Source organism: Dipodomys merriami, unplaced genomic scaffold (assembly GCF_024711535.1).
Source record: "Dipodomys merriami isolate MVZ:Mamm:240054 unplaced genomic scaffold, mDipMer1.0.p SCAF_26, whole genome shotgun sequence".
Taxonomy (NCBI): Eukaryota; Metazoa; Chordata; class Mammalia; order Rodentia; family Heteromyidae; genus Dipodomys; species Dipodomys merriami.
Genome location: NW_027204048.1, coordinates 18071860 through 18090285, shown reverse-complemented (window position 1 = coordinate 18090285; position 18426 = coordinate 18071860). Strand labels below are relative to the sequence as shown.

Genomic DNA, 18426 nt, shown 5'->3' with positions numbered 1-18426 from the left:
AAATCACTTCCAATTCAACTCAATTCTTTTTTGCTTGTTTGTTTGTTTGCGAGTCTTAAGTCTGGAACTCCAGGGCTGGGCGCTGTCCCTGAGCTCCTTTTGCTCAAGGCTAGCACTCTACCACTTGAACCACAGCACCACTTCTAGCTTTTTCTGTGATTTAATGGGAGATAAGGGTCTCACAGACTTTCCTGTCTAGGCTGGCTTTGAACCACAACCCTGAGTAGCTAGGATTATAGGAGTGAGCCACTGGTGCCAGCTTCAATTCATACTCTTTTTATTTTATTTATTTTATTTTTGCCAGTCTTGGGGACTGAACTCAGGGCTTAGGCACTGTCCCTGAGCTTCTTTTGCTCAAGGCTAACACTCTACTACTTGAGCCATAGCCCCACTCCTGGCTTTTTCTGTGTATGTGGTACTGAGGAGTCGAACGCAGGGCTTCATGCATGCTAGGCAAGCACTCTAGCACTGAGCCACATTCATGGCCCTCAGTTCAAACTCTTGATGTGCTGGGTGCATACTAGCTACTCAGGAGGCTGAATCTGAGGATTGCGGTTCAAAGCCAGCCTGAGCAGAAAAGTCCCTGTGGACTCTTTCCTCTAATAAACTACTCAAAAAAAGCCAGAAATGGTGCTGTGGCTCAAGCAGTAGAGTGCTAGCTTTGAGCCCCAAGAAGCTCAGGGACAGCATCCAGGCCCTGAGTTCAAGCCCTAGGACTGGGGGGAAAAAAAACCCAGAAAACAAACAAAACAAAAACCTCTTGATGTGACCCTTTTCTTCAATGGCTGACACTCTTAACACCTGAGCCATGCCTTCAACCTCCTATTAGAACTTTTTAATCTCAAGAAGTGTGTGTGTGTGTGTGTGTGTGTGTGTGTGTGTGTGTGTGTGTGTGTGTGTGTGTGTGTGCGTGCGTGCGTGAATTCAGCACCTCAGGCTCCTGCTTAGCTTTTTCTGTTCAGGATTGGTGCTTTACCACTGGAGCCACATGTCTCCTTCTGACCTTTTGCTGGTTAACTGATGATACGAGTCTCTCAGAGCTGGTACAGTGGCTCACACCTGTAATCCTAGCTACTCAGGAGGTTGAGGTCTGCAGAGTATGGTTTGAAGCCAGCCTGGGCAGAAAAGTCTGTGAGGTTCTTATCTCCAATTAATCACTCAAAAACTGGAAATGGTGCTGTGGCTCAAAGCGGCAGAGTGCTAGCCTTGGGTAAAAGAGCACAGGGACAATGCCCAGGCTGTGAGTTCAAGCCCCAGGACTGACCAAAAAAAAAGAGTTTCAGATTTGTCTGTTTGGGCTGGCTTCTAATCTTGATACTTAGAGTTCAGCCTCCAGGGTAGCTAGATTATAGGCTTAAGCCACTCTTACCTTGCTTATCTCAGGAAGATGAAAAGTCAAAAATAATCTTATCATTCACAGCAGAAATCTACTCATCCAAACACTAGAGTACTTGATTTACCCTGGAGTAAAGACCATCTCCCCAGGGAAATGGACAGCATTAAAAGATCATTTACTCTTGCAGCCTGGTTAGAAACCCTTACTGGGCTCTGTCTACCAACCCTTGTGCAGTTCTAATTACATCCTACTGCTCAAGATTCTGCCTCCAGGGGACAGCCATGGAGCTGGGTCCTTTATTGACCCCTCAAGGCACCCCAAGTCTCTGCAGCATTTCTGGCTGGGCCCATCTGTAGGTTGAACTTGGAGCCAGTGAGTCATGATCTTACCATGACCTTGGCTGACCTAGGTAAAGGGAATTCCTTCTGCCTCAGATTACGCCTAGTATGGAGGGTACTGAGAACCGAGAATGCTTTGATATTCATATTATTTTGAAGTTCATGGCTGCACTTCACTACAGTGAGAGAGGGGAAGTGTCACCAGAGGGAGGGAAAATTCCAGATTTCTTTAGGAGTCACCACCGCTGGAAAGTTCCAGGGACATGATCTTGTGTTTGTTATTCACGTCCTTCCCTCAGCTTCCTGCCTGGAACCTGCAAGCCCATGCTAACCCAGATACCAGATATTAGAAGATCCAGTCACCTGTATTTTCACCAGTCGTAATTTGGATTGCACTTTTTTTTAAACTGGATTATTGTGTTATAAAGAACTTATTTGATTTTTGTAGCAGATTTCTGGCAAGGAACTTCAAAGCCACTAGACAATGAGAGTGTTGTGGGATGGGAAAATCCAAGCACTTGATTATTAACCCAATCTCAGGACATCCAACAAGGATACTGGGTAGGAGATCAGCTCAGTCATGTGGACAATAATCAATCAGGTCCACCTCATCGACAAGCTCTGGTGCACAGAAGCTCAGTGGACTTCGTGGTTGGAGACCAGTTGGTGTAGCAAGAGGACAGGGCAGCTCAGTGGCAGAAGGCGTGAGGCTCAGGGTTTGATGCACCACGCTGCAATGGTGATGATTGCTGTACCCCGATTTTCCAGAGAGACACGTCGACACTCAGTCAATTAGGCTAAGAGCCTTTATTGCTGTGTGGCGACTGTATTCAGCTCACAGAGCTCTGGAATACAGTGACAAGTTGTGAATCTGCTGGGTATTGGAAGGCAAACACACACACACAGGTGGTGCTTTTGCAATAAGCCAGAGCAAGCAAGCTGGGTGTACAGAAGCAAGAGTTATGCAGTTAGCAGGAATTTGGCACACGGGGTACAGAAGCAAAAATTACACAGTTTGAGGGAATTTGGTGGCTCTGCTTGGTTTTCCCCTGACCCATTTCTCAGAATCTGCAAAAGGGCAGATGTTCTTGTTGCCAGTTATTCAGGTCACTGTGCATTCCATAGTTTGGCCTCACCCCTGGCCTACTGGTGGGTGATAACTGTTTTACTGCTGTTTACTGAATTCCAGTAACCTGCTCTTTGGAATTCTTCCTTTAATGACCGACCTGAGGGTTTTCTCTACAGGAATGCTGTGCCTTTAATGTGTTGCCCTATTCTTAATATTTCTTGTTCTGTTTCTGATTTCATATTTTACATTCTTTTTTTGGGGGGGATCACCACATCTCCTGCTTCTGTTAGAATCACTGATATGTTTCCGTCTCATTTGCCTGGCAAAGGGGCTGGTACTGGGTCTGAGTATGTAGAACCATCAACTTGACGGCCTGATCCTGGCTATCATGCGTTAGGCAACGAATAAGGCAGGGTCCTGCTGTTAAAGCTAGTAAAGAGTATAGTGAATGGCCCCGCTAGCACTGATAGTAATGTGGGTGTCATGAGGATCATGAGAAGAGAGACTGATACCATGACTCTAAGGCCTGCCGATCACATTCTCGGCCCTTCACGTTCTTTCTACCCAAGGCCAAAGTTTCCCTAACAGCCCCAGATTGATGTGCAAAAAAGCAACAAGCTTCTCCTAATGCCATGCACAATCCTCCTTGTTCCATAAAAAATGAATCAAGTCCCCTCCTGTTCTAAGGACAACTTCTGCTAGAGTCCAGCGGGTTCTCCAGTCACGATAAAGGGTTTTCTAGATGCCTTATATGCTCATCTATTTGGGCACTTAGCTGTCTGTAGTTTTTAATCTCCTTCTGTCAAAGCAGAGGTGCTCATAGCTGTAGATCCTACCACCCGTAACCTGCTAGCATAGGAATTAGCATTAGGCACGGCTCGTCGTACTTGATGTTCTCCTTTTCGGGGATCAAAATGTGTCATTCCTCCCTCTCCACTGTATTCAAACAGTTGGGGCATAATAGGAACAAGTACACACAGAGCCCCATCTTTTTGGTTTGCCAGCACACATTTTCCAGCTACACATTTACATAACCCATGTGTGCATGCAAACCATGCGGTATTGGGGGCCTGATAGTAATCTCACTTTGAGCTGCTATCCGAGGTACACAGGGTTGTGTTGCAAATGTCTGTGTAAGGGGAGCCTTGCATTTGGTATTTGGAAGAGGCACACAAATTCCTCGTCCTTAGAAGTCTCCCGAGGTTACCCAGGGATGACTCCAATTACAGCTAGCCCCATCTTTAGTAGGAGTCAGGGAGAAACTAGTGGCTTCAATTCCCACACAGTAAGGGGGTCAGCGATCTAGACAGAACCAACAATCTTGTCCCAAACTGGGGTCTGATTGAAGAACCAATGGATGCACCAAGCCTAGCATTTGCCAAACAGGAGTTTGGCTCTCCGGACTGGAAACCTTGTTTCCATTTCTTGGAGTTCATTTCTATATAAGCTTAACTAATGTGATCATATACACATAGCTTTTGAGAACTTCTCCTAAGGATATCCTCTTTTGAGCTCACTGTGTGAATGTCTACTTATCATGTCCAAGGGCAATTTTCTGTCTTTTACCATCATTGTGTGTACTTGTAGATTTATAAGCACATTCTAATGACCTCAGGTGAGGGAAATTGGACAACCTATTTTTCTGGCTTACTTTGCTTAATATATATATTTTTTCTAGAAACAAGCTTTTTAAAAGAGCCCTATTAGGTTAGCAAGTACTGTACAGTTTATGGGCTTATTTTTAGTGCTATAGGGGTTTGAACCCAGGTTCTCACATTTGTTAGGCAGGTACCCTACCATTTGAGCCATGCCTTCCATGGAGGTCTACCCGTTTTAACACTGGAAGCATTACAGAAACATACAAAATAGTTTCATTGTCCCCAAGACCCCGTGTTCCGCTTATCCTCTCCTCCATGTGAAGGTCTTTCTACTGGCCCCAGCACGAACCCCCAGGTTCCAGGAAGCGCGTTGTAGGGTTTCTGTTGTGGTATTACAATGAGCTACAATCAGGTGTGCCGGGCACTCCTTCCCACTAGCCATGAGGACCTGGACTTTGGCTCATTCGCCCTAACGCCCTCTTTGCGTGGCACTCCCTGTACTTGACAGTTTACACTGCTGCTCACACCTGTACTCCTAGCTACTCAGAAAGTTGAGATCTGAGGACTGGAGTTCCAAGCCAAACCAGGCAGGTAAATCCAAGAGACTCCTATCTCCAAGCGACCACGAAAAAGCCGAAAGCAGAGCTGTGGCATCAAGTGGTAGAGTGTCAGCCTTGAGTGAAAAAGCGAGCATGCTATACACACATGCACACGCACAGCACACACACACACACACACACAGCACACACACACAGAAGCGAAGGAAAATGACTGCAGAAAACCGGAAGAAAACCATTTCACCCCTTCTCCAGAGGGAAGCCGCCTTGTGCCAGCTGTGCTGGTGAACCCCTGGACAGCCCTCCAGGGGCTCCCTGAGCTCAGGCTGTGAACCCCTGGACAGCCCTCCAGGGGCTCCCTGAGCTCAGGCTGTGAACCCCTGGACAGCCCTCCGCGGGGGCTCCCTGAGCTCAGGCTGTGAACCCCTGGACAGCCCTCCAGGGGCTCCCTGAGCTCAGGCTGTGAACCCCTGGACAGCCCTCCAGGGGGCTCCCTGAGCTCAGGCTCAGCTGCCACAGGGTGGAGGTCAGGCCAGGATCAGGCCACGTCTTGCAGAGAGGAGATGGAGATGGAGGGAAGGGAGAGGTAAAGGTGAAGGAGGGGGACAGGGGGAGGAGGGAAGAGGTGGTAGACGGGAGGGGAGAGGGTGATAAAAGAGGAGGGGAAGAGGAGGGGCGAGGGGAGGCAATGAGGGGAAGGGGATGGGGGAGAGGGAGGGAAGGAGAGCGAAGGGGATGGAAGAAGGGGGGAAGGGGCGAAGGGGCAGGGGGAGGGGAGTGGAAAGGGAAGGGGAGAAGGGGAAGGGAGGAAGAAGGGGAGGGGGAGGGGAAGGAGAGGAGGGGAAGGAGAGGAGGGGAGGGGAGGGGAAGGAGAGGAGGGGAGGGGAGGAGGGGAGGAGAGGGGAAGGAGAGGAGGGGAGGGGAGGAGGGGCGGGGAGGGGAAGGAGAGGAGGGGAGGGGAGGGGAAGGAGGGGAGGGGAGGGGGGAGGGGGAGGGGAAGGAGAGGAGGGGAGGGGAGGGGAGGGGAGGGGGCGGGGAGGGGAGGCGGGAGCGGTCCCCGGGGCTCGGGGCCTCCCAGCTCAGGCTGGCCCCTCCGCGAACGCCTCCACAGCGAACAGCCGGTCTGCCGACCTTCGATCCGTGGGGCGGTCGGCGGGGAGCTAAAGAACGGAATGTTCGGGAACAGGACGAAGGGCAAAGAACCCCGGGCGACGGTTCCGGAGCCCGACTTCCGGCGCCCCCAAGAAGGCAGCACCGCGGGGCGGCTCGGAGACGCCGCTGGGGGCGTGGCCACGGAGGCCGGGGAGGCGGGGCCGCAGGGCAGGGGCGTGGCCACGGAGGCCGGGGAGGCGGGGCCGCAGGGCAGGGGCGTGGCCACGGAGGCCGGAGAGGCGGGGCCGCAGGACAGGGGGCGTGGCCACGGAGGCCGGGGACCGCAGGGCAGGGGGCGTGGCCACGACGGGGCGGGACTACGGAAGCCGAGCGAGCAGCCCCAGTTCAGTGTCGCCGCCGCCGCGCGTCCGCTAGCTGCGGAGCCTCCTGCTCAGCCTCCCGCGGTCGCGCCTCCGGCGGTCGGGCCTCCGCTCCGAGCCCCTCCACCGGCCACATCCACGCTTACTTCGGCTCTCGCTTGAGTTCCGGGTCGGCAGCCGCACCTGCGCGGGCGTCTGGCGGCTTCTCCTCGGGTGGCACCGCGGCGAGTCGTGGGTCGGCCCGCCCGGCCTCCGCCCGCCCGGCCTCCGCCCGCCCGGCCTCCGCCCGCCCAGCCCTCCGCCCGGCCCCCGGCCTCCGCCCGCCCGGCCTCCGCCCGCCCGGCCTCCGCCCGCCCGGCCTCCGCCCGCCCGGCCTCCGCCCGCCCGGCCTCCGCCCGGCCCCCGGCCTCCGCCCGGCCCCCGGCCTCCGCCCGCCCGGCCCCCCCGGCTGGCCCGCCGGCCCGGGCCGCGCCTCCCCCACGGCGGCGCCGCCGGCCGCGCGGACCGGGTCCCCGCCCGCGTCCCCCACGGAGCGCGTCATGAGGAGCCTGCCGTACTTCTGCCGCGGCCAGGTGGTGCGGGGCTTCGGCCGCGGCTCCCGGCAGCTCGGCATCCCCACGGGTGAGCGCGGGCCGGGCGGGGGGAGGCCTGGGCGGCGGCCGCGCCTGGCACGGGGAGCCCCCCCCCCAGCCCGGCCCGGCGGCTGGCGTGACCCTTGACCCCGGGAAGGCCCCGGGTCCCGGAGGCGGCCCGGGGGCAGGTAGTTCGGCGAAGGCTGACTCCCGGGTCTTCTCCCAGGTCTTGGCCTGTCTGCGTGTTGGGGACCCGAGGTTTGGGGCGGACGATGGCCTTAAAGGAAAACGCACAGCGGGTTGCCCTTTGACCTGTTCACCCAGCCTTTAAGCTTGGGCCTTGAGTTTGGAGTCCTAGGTAGAGCGCACCACCTACTTAGGAAAGAGCGAGTCTAAACATGTTCTTCTTTTCTTTTATATTTTTATTCATTTTATTTATTTATTTTTTTTGCCAGTCCTGGGGCTTGAACTCGCGGCCCGGGCGCTGCCCCCGAGCTGCTTTTGCTCAAGGCTCGACTTGAGCCACAGCGCCATTTGCAGCTTTTTCCGTGTATGTGGTACTGAGGAGTCGATTCCAGGGCTTCATGCATGCTGGGCAAGCACGCTGCCACCGAGCCACAGCCCCACTCCCTTATTTTCAATTTTGAAATAATCACAGACAAGGTCTTGCGGGTCGCCCAGGCTGGGTCTGAACTCCTGGAGTCAAACCATCCACCTGCCTGCCAGGCTTAGCTGGGACCTCAGACTTGGTGACCTCCAGCAGGCCTCCTGCATCCTTCCACCAAGAGTGTTTTTCAGTTCTTTTTGTTTGAGAGACTTATATACCTTATATGCCTTCTACCTTATTCCTTACCTGTCCATATCACGAGGAGAAAGAAATGTAGAACTAGCCAGTATGAGATTGGTCATCACGATTAAGGCTCTAGACAGCTTGCGTATAATATTCAGACTGGTTTTACATGTGATTTTTAAAAAAAATCAGTATGTAATATGATGAAACCTTTTTAATACCCTGAATGTTTCTATTATGCAGCTAATTTTCCTGAGCAAGTAGTAGACAATCTCCCTGCTGATGTATCCACTGGCATTTATTATGGTTGGGCCAGTGTTGGAAGCGGTGATGTCCACAAAATGGTGGTGAGCATTGGATGGAACCCGTACTATAAGAATTTGAAAAAGTCCATGGTAAGAATTGTGTTTTGCTAACTAACTGCACACAGGTTGATGATTTAGAGTCACGGGCTGCATTTAATGCACATAGAACTTTTCAGTACTAAGTACAAGATAGCTCAAATACTCAAATTCTCGGCAGCATATTTGAAGAATGTGAGAGTGAAGTATTTCTGTACCAATATTGCATACCTGTAGTCCAGGACTCAGGAGGCTGGGGCAGGAGGAAATGAGTCCAGGCTGGTGTTGGGAAGCATTTCATTACTATTTGACTGGGGTCTCTTTTTCCATCCTTTTACTTTAAGCATGTTGGTGTCTTTACATCCGAAGTGAGTTGTCTGATAGGCAGCATATAATTAGATTACTGTTTTTTAAAATTCTGTTTTCCCCAACTCTGCTTCCCCACCCAAGCCTGGGGTACTGTCCCTGGGCTCTTTTGCTCAAGGCTATGTACTCTACCATCTTCATCCACAGTGCTACTTTCAGTTTGCTTGTGGTTAATTGGAGATAAGAGTTTCATAGACAATCCTGCCAGGGCTGGCTTTGAACCATGATCCTCAGATCTCAGCCTCCTGAGTAGCTAGGATTTCCAGTGTGAGCCATCATCTCTGCCTTCTAGTAGGAGAATTTAATCCATTTATATTTAAACTAACTGCAGACAAGGAGGGATTTCTATTTTTTCTTTTTTTTTTGTCTATTTACCTTCCTTTGGTGCTGGTCTTGGAGCTTGAACCTAGGGACTAGTAGATACTGTCCCTGAACTTCCTTGCTCAAGGCCAGCACTTATTATTACTACCACACCTCCACTTTTGGCTTTTGGGTGGTTAATTGGAGGTAAAAATCTCAGGGACTTTCTTGCCTGGGTTGGCTTCCAACCAGGGTCCTTAAATTTCAGCTTCCTAAGCAGCTAGAATTATAGATGTGAGCCACCATGCTCAGCTCTGTTTGTCCTCTTTTGCCATTCCCTTTGTAAGTTAATATTGTTAAATTTTGATCATGGGGCTTGAACTCAGGGCCTGGGTACTATCCCTGAGCTTTTGCTCAAGGCTAGTGCTTTACCATTTGAGCCACAGCTCTACTTTTTTTTTTTTTTTTTTTTTGATAGTTTAGTGGAGATCAAAGTCTACAGACTTTCCTACCAGGGCGGGCTTTGAAATTCGATCTTCAGATCTCAGCCTCCAGAGTAGCTAGCATTACAAGGGTGAGATACCAGTGCTCTGCTCTTTTGTTTCACTTTTACATTTTTTATTTTATTTTATTTATTTATTTTGTTGGTCATGGGGTCTGAACTCTGGGCCTGAGCCTGGGTGCCATCCCTGAGCTCTTCAGTTCAAGGTGAGCACTCTACCACTTAAGCCGTAGTACCACGTCTGGCTTTTTCTGCTTATGTGGTGCCGAGGGATTGAACCCAGGGCCTCATGCATGCAAGGCAAGCACTATACCACTGAGCCCCTTTCCCAGCCCTACATTTTTTTTGTTTTTGGGGGTCCGGTCGTGGGGCCTGAACTCTGGGCCTGGTCGCTGTTCCTCAGCTCTTTTAGCTCAAGGCTAGCACTCTACCACTTGAGCCACAGCGCCACTTCCGGCTTTTTTCTTTTTGCTTATGGGGTGCTGAGGAATCGAACCCAGGGCCTCATGCATGCAAGGCAAGGGCTCTACCACTGAGCCACCTCCCCAGCCCTACATTTTTTTTTTATAGTGACACATTTTTATTCTCATTCTGTTTTGTATATTTTCTTGTTACCTTTAACATCCTAAAGTTTTGTAAGTATAATTTGAGTTCATGCTAACTTCAGCAGTATAAGAAATTAGAAAAAACATCTATAGATTGTGTGACAGACACGTTTTTTGGTGCATTTTAAAGTCACATAGATGAGAAAACAGTTACAACCCACAGTTACAATAATACTTTCATAATTGCTTATTTATTTACACTAATTTACACTTTACTGATTGCTTTGTAAAGTACAGAACGGCTTATTACAGGGATAATGCCACTTGGTGTGTGTATATTTCTTTCTCAAGCTCCCTCCAAACCCGGTGGCTTTTTACCCAGGCCCTAATGCATGTTAAACACTGTACCATAGAGCTACCCGCCCCCTCTGAGCCTCTTTGTAAAATCACCTTCAGGGTAGAGGGTTTCTTTGTATGTGTTCCACTTTTTCTGCAGGATCCCTACAGCTTAAATATTTTATTTGTTGGATTTGGCTTAATCTTTTGTTAGCCCAAGTGAAATACAAAAACAGATTTGTAGCAATCTAAATTTTAACTTCCTTGCAAAGTTAATAAGACAGAGAAGTGTGTCACAGTTGGAAAACCACAGAACTAAGTGCTGATATAAGCAATAATAACCAAGCCATAATGACCTACAACAATTGAATATTTTCAGAAAAGGGAGGAGGGGCTAGCCCTTGAGCTATTCAGAAAACAGGAATTCCTGTTGAGCCATTTAAGAAATGCCCTAGAAATCCTTTGAAAATTAGGAGAACCTCCCACTGATAAGATGTTCATACATTTCAGAGCTCCACCCCTTTGGCTTTTTGCCAGAAATGAATAACTGAAGTGCCCATTCAAGTCTTTTGCCTTTATTAAACATTTTCATTGTGATAGGATCTTGAAGTTCTTATCATAGCTTAAATTTAATTCTTTTGTTGGGACTATGTAGTTAAATTTCTAGTGTGGGTTTATTTTTTAAAACTCATTGGTGGCTTTCCTTTTCCTTTTTTGTTTTTTTTTTTCTCTCTAGTGCTGGGATTGAACCGAGGGTCCTAATCATACTAGATAAATGCTCTACCACTAAGGTACATCTCTAGGTCCCTGAGTCTTAACTTCAATAATGACCCAGCTCATTTTTCAGTAAGGATTGTTTTTTCCTAGCTACTCAGAGGCCAACATACCAAGGTTCAAGTCCAAAGACAGCAGAAATAAGACAGTCTTGGAGACTCCTCTGGTGAACCAGCAAAAACTCAGGCTGGAGGCGTTGCCAAGTGGCACAGCCACCAGGTGTGAACAATAAAGGGAAGGAAGAGTGTGAGGCTCTGAGTTCAAGCCTGGCATTGGGAAAAAAGTAAGAAATCTTTTTTTTTTGCTGGTCATGGGGCCTGAACTCTGGGCCTGGGCGCTGTCCCTCAGCTCTTCAGCTCAAGGCTAGCACTCTACCACTGGAACCACAGTGCCCCTTCCGGCTTTTTCTGCTTCTGTGGTGCTGAGGAATCGAACCCAGGGCCTCATGCATGCGAGGCAAGCACTCTACCACTGAGCCACCTTCCCAGCCCAAGAAATCTTTCTTAAGTGAAGGTCAAGAAGATACTTTTTCTGTTAAAAGCTGACGTGTTTCTTAAATGATCATTTATGGCAGCACTAGGGACCCCACACGTAGATGTTGGGGAGTCATTCTACCACTGGGCCACCTTCCCAGCCCACCCAGAGTGATTTTGGAGTATAGTATGCAATAGGAGTCAAGGTGAATTTTTTTCTGAAAGGATCTGGCGTTGACCCAGCGCTTGCTGTTGCCAGCGCTGCAGTGTCACCTGAGCTTTCACAGGCATGTTTTCCGCTTGTCTGTCAGGGTGTCAGTTCCCATAGTGCCCTCTCAGGTCCTCAGATCTGTTGTGTAAACTCTCCTGGATTTTTAAATTTTATTTTGTTGTTTATATAGAGGTGATCTACAGACTGGTTACATTTGTATGAGTCAGGTACTAAGTACATTTCCTTTCGTACAGTGCCATCAGTTCTCTCATTCTCTCCCTGCTCCCATCTCTATCTGCAAGTTGTATAGTTCACTTTCATCAATGTCCAGTATGTCCAGTTTGGTTTTTGATGTTTCTTGAGGGTACTTCTGGCCGTTCATGTCGGTTTTAGAATAGCTTGTCCGTTTCTACCAGCTAGGATTTGAGTTTGGCTAACTTTGAATCATTCACTTGTTTTAGAGAGAGTAGATCTGTTTCGGGAAGATGGAATTTTTTACTCATCCCATCCTCTATCATAACTGACAATCCACTTTTCCCCATTTATTGAGTAGACAGAAGATATGGAATGATAAAAGTTACTTCTGTCCCTCTCTAAGGATATATGCATATTAGAGACTGTGTGCAAAGTGATTTCCCTCTAGATAGAGAACATAGAAAAGTGGGTCCCACCCATTACCCCCATCTTAAAAGATCACAAGCAGCCTCCCATCTCTGCTCTCAGCACTCCAGAGGCAAGGCAAGGGGATCTTGAGTTCTAGGCCAGCCTGAGCAGGTAGTGAGAGACTGTCTAGCTGTGTAGCTTAGTGCTAGAGTGCGTTATGAAGTCCTGGGATTGGTCCCAGCACTGAAGGGGTAGGTGGGAATCAGAACAAGGCAACAACCACCAAGAAAAATAGAAAGTTAGGAAAGGCAATTTTATTTTTCTAAGAGAAAAGGTAAAACTTCCCATGATTTTAGTCCCATATTTATTTCCTTCCTGTTTTTGATCTGGTTCCTATTTTAAGTATACACAGTTCACTTAAGTCATCTCTGTTGTTTTAGTAATTACTCTGAATGATTTCGCTGCACCCTTCTAGATTGGTACATAGATTAGATTTTCTCAAGTCAAGAGCTTCAAAATAAACCTTAGGATAGATGTTTCTAAATGTTTACACTTTGTTGTTTCTGATCCCATCATCCTAGTCTAGCTGACTCTGTTCTGTCTTTGGTCAGCCTCTGAAGCGTTGGGAGTCCAGCCCTGCTTGCCTTTTAATCTCAGCTTTCTTCTTTTAGGCAGTCTGTTGAAACTTAGATGATTTATCTGAGCTGGAGAAGTTACTAAGCAGTGAACCATATCTGAGTTTTTAATATAATCCATCCACTAACCCACTTAGGGCTGTATATAAGGTTAGGACAGAAATGATGGGAGAATTGGTCTTTAAAATTTTAGTGATTTTTTTTTTCATTTTAATTGATCCCCTATAAACTTGAAGATGTATTTTAAAATTTATATTTATTATGGTCTCATGGTCATCATCTCAACATTTTATTTTTAGGAAACCCATATCATGCATACTTTCAAAGAAGACTTCTATGGGGAAATCCTCAATGTGGCCATTGTTGGCTACCTCAGACCAGAAAAGAACTTTGATTCTTTAGGTGAGTTCTCAGGTTGACCTTCTGTTACTTCTGATAGCGAGGGTGTGACACGATATTTGAGCAATTCATATGCAGCAGGTACTAAGTTCTTTTTCTACAACTATTATTGAAGAATTCTTTTGCCCACTTCATAGAGGTGAAAATTGACACACACAAGTAATTTTCCCCAAACCACTCTTAGTGTAGTTTTGTTTCTGTATAACTGAGTACCTGGCTGGTAATTCATAAAGAACAGATGTTCACCCAGCTCTTGGTTCTGGAGCCTGGAATCCCAAGATCATGTGCTGGCAGCTGGCATGCAGCTGGTGAGAGGCTCTTGCTGTTGAACAAGAGTGCTAGCAAGACTTAACTTTTGTAACAGGGCTTACTTCCCTGAGAACCTGTTACTCCAGCCGCCCTCATAACCCCGTTACCTCCCCACAGCTCCCCTTCCAAATGTCATCAACATGATTTTGAACAGTTTTCAACGTAGGAACTGCGCAGTAGTTACATGTAAGTTCTAGAGCCTAGAGTCCATCCCAGCAGGCTGGCTGCCTTTCTTAAACAGGAAGTTAATGAGATTTTTCAGAAAGCCTCTAGTGGAAGGGACAGTCACAGTGGACATTAGTTTCAGATGTTATCATGGTATCTGTTAGTACTTAATTATAGTTTCTTTCTGATGCTGGTGGCTCACTCCTGTAATCCTGCCTACTCAGAAGGCTGAGATCCGATGATAGCAGTACAAGGCCAGCCAGAAAACCAGAAGTGGCACTGTGGCTGAAAGTGGTATAGTGCTAGCAGCCTTGAGCAAAAGAGCTCAGGGACAGCACCCAGGCCCTGAGCTTAAGCCCCACTCCCAACAAAAATAAATGTTTCTTTTACAACTATAATATCCAAAAAAAGAGATAGTAACTTCTTCTGTTGGGCATTTTCAGTATATGTTTGTGCCTATGCTTTCTGTATGAAATTTCAAGGGATAGCCTTTATGTACCATTGACTTTTACTTATGTATGGAAAAAGAGAACAAACACTGGGCATGAGCCACCGTCAGAGTTAGGACTGGAGTCGCTGCAAACATAGCAGCAGTTTTCCTGTTATCTTAACCGGTGTGTTCTCTTTGCAGACTCTCTCATTGCAGCCATTCAAGGGGATATTGAAGAAGCCAAGCGGCTGCTGGAATCCCCAGAGCACTTGAAACTCAAAGATGACAATTTTTTCCAGGTCTCTAAAGGAAAGATTATGAATGGTCACTGATGAAAGGAAAAAAGTACCTTTTTTTTGTTTCTTCTGTTCTCTAGTATTTCACTGGTCATAACTATGCAGCCCAATCCTGGTTTTGTTTGAAAGTCAGACATTGTCCTATGGCCATGAGTGAGTTCTGACATTACATGAAGTTGCCCTGTTAATGTATGCTTCAGTGCTGTCGAAACCCACCAGACTGCAGTACTCAAAAAAAAAAAAATCAAGACTTTTAAATGTAATGTTGATTAAAATGAATCACTAGAAGGATCCTAAGTGTCTTATGATGGAAACAGAGCATATATACATATGGGTAAACAAAACAGGTTGCTAATTTGAGGTGAGAATTCCAGTTCTCATCGTAGGATGCCAACCTGTACCTGTGTAGCCTGTGCTGCTCCACAGAAGACTTGAAAATTGAAGCTTGATAATTTACTTTAAGCCTAGGGAGGAGGAGCATCCAGAATGTATTTTTGGTATTTGTGAGCGTTCGTGGTTATGACAGTCATGAAGAATTCTGTGCATGTTTTTCCTCTCTTCCCTTAGGAGGTGGTTCACTGTGCTGTGTATGAACCTCTGAGACCTGCCTCAGCCCTAAGCGGCCTAGTCTCCCTCTGCCTGCTGGGTTTTGGAAGACTCTTAAGATGAATGTTGTTTTGATTCTGCAGGTCTTGCTTTGATGTTACATAATATTTCTTTCTTTTCTTGCTGTTCGGTTCTGGGGATTGAGTCAGGACCTCAAGTGTGCTGCGCTACACACGCCGTCTTCTATACTCCGGGCTCTCTTCTTTTGAAGAAGTTAGTCCTCCTTTAACTTTTTTTTTTTTTTTTAACTTTGGTTCTTTTTCTCTCTAGAGGTGATGGACCTTTTTCTGGCCAAGGGCTATTTGGATGTTTATCACATTCCAGGCCATACAAAATTATTAATATAGGCAGACAGGCCAAAGCATACATGTCTGTCCTGACATGTACCAGTTGATCTGTGGGGCCTCATACAGCCCATGGGCAAATGAGCATTTGTTTTTCCCACTCAGACCACCCTGCAACTGTACACCTAAGAGACTGGATCTGTCCACCTGATTCTGGCCCATGTCAGTATGAGCAGTGGCTAAGTGCCTATTTGTATTGGATTTTTAGAAAAAAGAAATCAGTTTATCTTTATATGACTTTCTGATCTAAAGTAACAGATAGCATTGATGAGTATGTACCAGTTTGTTAAAGAATAAAAAATGTTTTTTTCCTCCCTGAGGAAACTATTTATTAACCAATTAAACTATGAAATAGTTGGAAGGTTGTTTTTAATGTGATTATATGTTTGGAGCCAATGAGGCTGTTAGCGTGGTGTCCGCTCCTTGTGGTTCAGTGGGAGGCTGAAGAGCACTTACAGATAAAGTGACATATTTTTACTTTTTGTTTTTTTATCCTACTGATTGTAAGTTCACTCAAATCCTTTCATTTAGAGTAGAAAAAATAGGAAGTTTGGGCTATTTAGGGAATTAAATTGCAGATTGCTCTGCTGGTCAGGTCATTTTTCACCTTCATGGAGATGTGTTGATGGGGAGGCAGGTGACAGGAGAGATTCAGGTATATAGAAATTAGATCACTCTCTTACAATTATAGGAAGCAGGTAGAAAGTATATTAAATCTTCTGTAACTGAGGAATGCATACATTTTATTCTTTTTTTTTAAGAGGAATTTGAATTTAGGGAAAATGATGCAGTTTGTGGCCTTTTTATTTCTTTAATATATATATATATATACACACACACACATACACACACACACATACATACATATGTACACTCATTTACACATAGATAGATGTGTATCTTTTGCCCCATCTTCGGTGTAGGGAATGGTCTTATGAATGCTAGGCAGATCATCTGTGAGCTACATCCAGCCCCAGTCCTAAACCCGTCATACCATTAGAAATCCTACTGGAAAACGGGCTTCCGTCACCAGAAGCTTTATGAAGTGTAAGCACACATTTGTGTGCGTTGCGTCGTGCGTTGCGTCGGAGTGGCCTTTGCTAACACTGTGGGGATGTCCTTTGTCCTGCCACCTTGCGTTTTCTTAGCCATTGCTTTTGCACAGCGCATAGTGTGTTTAATTGTCCATGTTCTCAAGAGATTTACATTGTGTCGATCTGTAGGAGTTCCAGTCTGACTAGTCTGAATGTTTTCAGGCCCTGAAATAAATGTTGTGATAAAGTTGTTTTCGTTTTGTGTCTCCTTATTTGCATCTTTCCCTTATCTGTTTAGTTGGGTTTGCTAACTGCTTGTTACCTGACATGTGTCGAGGGTCCTGGATGGCTGGTGTTTAGATGGTAGCTGTCCAGGACTTGGCCTTGCTGAGCTGGGTTTTATGCCCCTAGCCAAAGCTCAGTGCCTCAGGTTCATTTGGAGAACATTCATGGGGCATCAATATGCAAAAGTTCACTTCCCCAGCTTGAGAGTTCCTGTTACGTTTTGGACTTAAGAGCCAGAAAAAGATATTTAAGTTTACCTCCCTTGTAGAATTCCCGCTTTGGAGCCTTCATGACTGCTGCTGACCCCACAGGCGGTACTGGGGAGCACACTCGTCTGTCTCACCTTCGAACTCATCTTTAGCTCAGAAGACTTAACCTGAAGTCAGGGGAATTGCATAGCATGCTTCGGATCCGAGAGGTGTCAGCAAAACTCTGGAAAATTCACGCACCGGTTTTTAACTGCCCTAATTGTATGGACTCTGCAGCAGGCATATTGCACATGAAGGCTCTGTTACTAGGAAAATGCACGCTCCTGCCTGGGTGGATGAGCCTGCGCTTCCTCTCCCCTTGACGTTCACATTGTTTTTATTTTTTATTTGCTGGTTGTGGGACTTGAACTCTGGGCCTGGGCACTGTCCCTCAGCTCTTCAGCTCAAGGCTAGCGCTCTACCACTTGAGCCACAGCACCCACTTCTGGCTTTTTCTGCTTGTGTGATGCGGAGGAATCGAACGTGCTGGCAAGCACTCTGCCATTAAGCCACCTTTCCAGCCCCACACATTCTGTTTTTATACCTATTCTGATTTATGCACAGAATAGTGGCGCCGCAAGTGCTTCTGGAAACGGATATATATCCTGAGAGAGTGACCACTTCCAGAGCGTAGGCGGGGTTTTGGATCTCACTGTGGCTTGGATCCAGGTTAATAAGCACCAGCTCTTCCTGCTACTAACCAAGTTACTCATGGGAATTTCAGATTCATCCTCAAATCCCTGTAGGTATTCTGAACCTTCAAAATAGTTCATAGGACTACCCAGAGAGTCATTTTGCTTACAAATTTACTAAAGGTATTTTATCTTTATTAAAGATTGCCTATGTTACCAAATGAATCATTTTTCAAATATGTCTCAAATCTCTCCCGAAGCCAAGAAATCCTGATATGAATATTCCGCGATTCCCAGTACATTTCAAAGCCAGACTTTTCCCTTGGCCTCTACTCTGAACATCGGCCTTGTTCTGTTACAGCACTTTTGTAGGTTTCTTTTGAGTTATGGTTTTGACGTTTCAGAAAAGGCAGTGCTCCTGAGGGGGGAGTGGGGGGGTAGGGGGGTTGGCACATGTCTGTTACCTTATCTGGCAAGAGGATCAAGAATTGGAGGTCAAGTCTGGATATGAAGGCATACACCATCCTAGATGTTCTGGATATGGACATAGGGTGGCAGTTTGAAGCCAGCCCCAGCAAAAATAGGTAAACACACTGTGGTAGTACATGCCTATAGGCCCAGGCCACCAGGTTCAGCTTTTGCAAGACATGGCAACTTCCCCTTTCCTTAACCGTTGGCTTCCTAACAAGAGTGAGCCCCTGGGATCAAGTCAAAATTGATGATCAAACTTCTACCAGATGAGCCGTATGTGTTGGTACATGCCTGTAATGTTAACTTGGGAGGCTGAGCCAAGAGGATTACCAGATTGAGGGTAGCTGGAAATACATAGACACCAAGAACCACTGATAAAATCTTTCTTC

At 47.1% G+C, this 18426-nt stretch overlaps 1 protein-coding gene across 1 annotated transcript; it reads left to right on the top strand.

Annotated features, from left to right (window-relative positions):
- Window positions 1-6813: 6813 nt before the first annotated feature.
- On the top strand, window positions 6814-16652 carry Rfk (riboflavin kinase). The gene is made up of 4 exons (XM_070035772.1): window positions 6814-6991; window positions 7976-8127; window positions 13118-13220; window positions 14323-16652. Exons 1-4 carry the CDS (start codon window positions 6910-6912, stop codon window positions 14451-14453), a joined length of 468 nt encoding a protein of 155 aa, XP_069891873.1. The 5' UTR covers window positions 6814-6909; the 3' UTR covers window positions 14454-16652.
- The last annotated feature ends 1774 nt before the right edge of the window (window positions 16653-18426 follow it).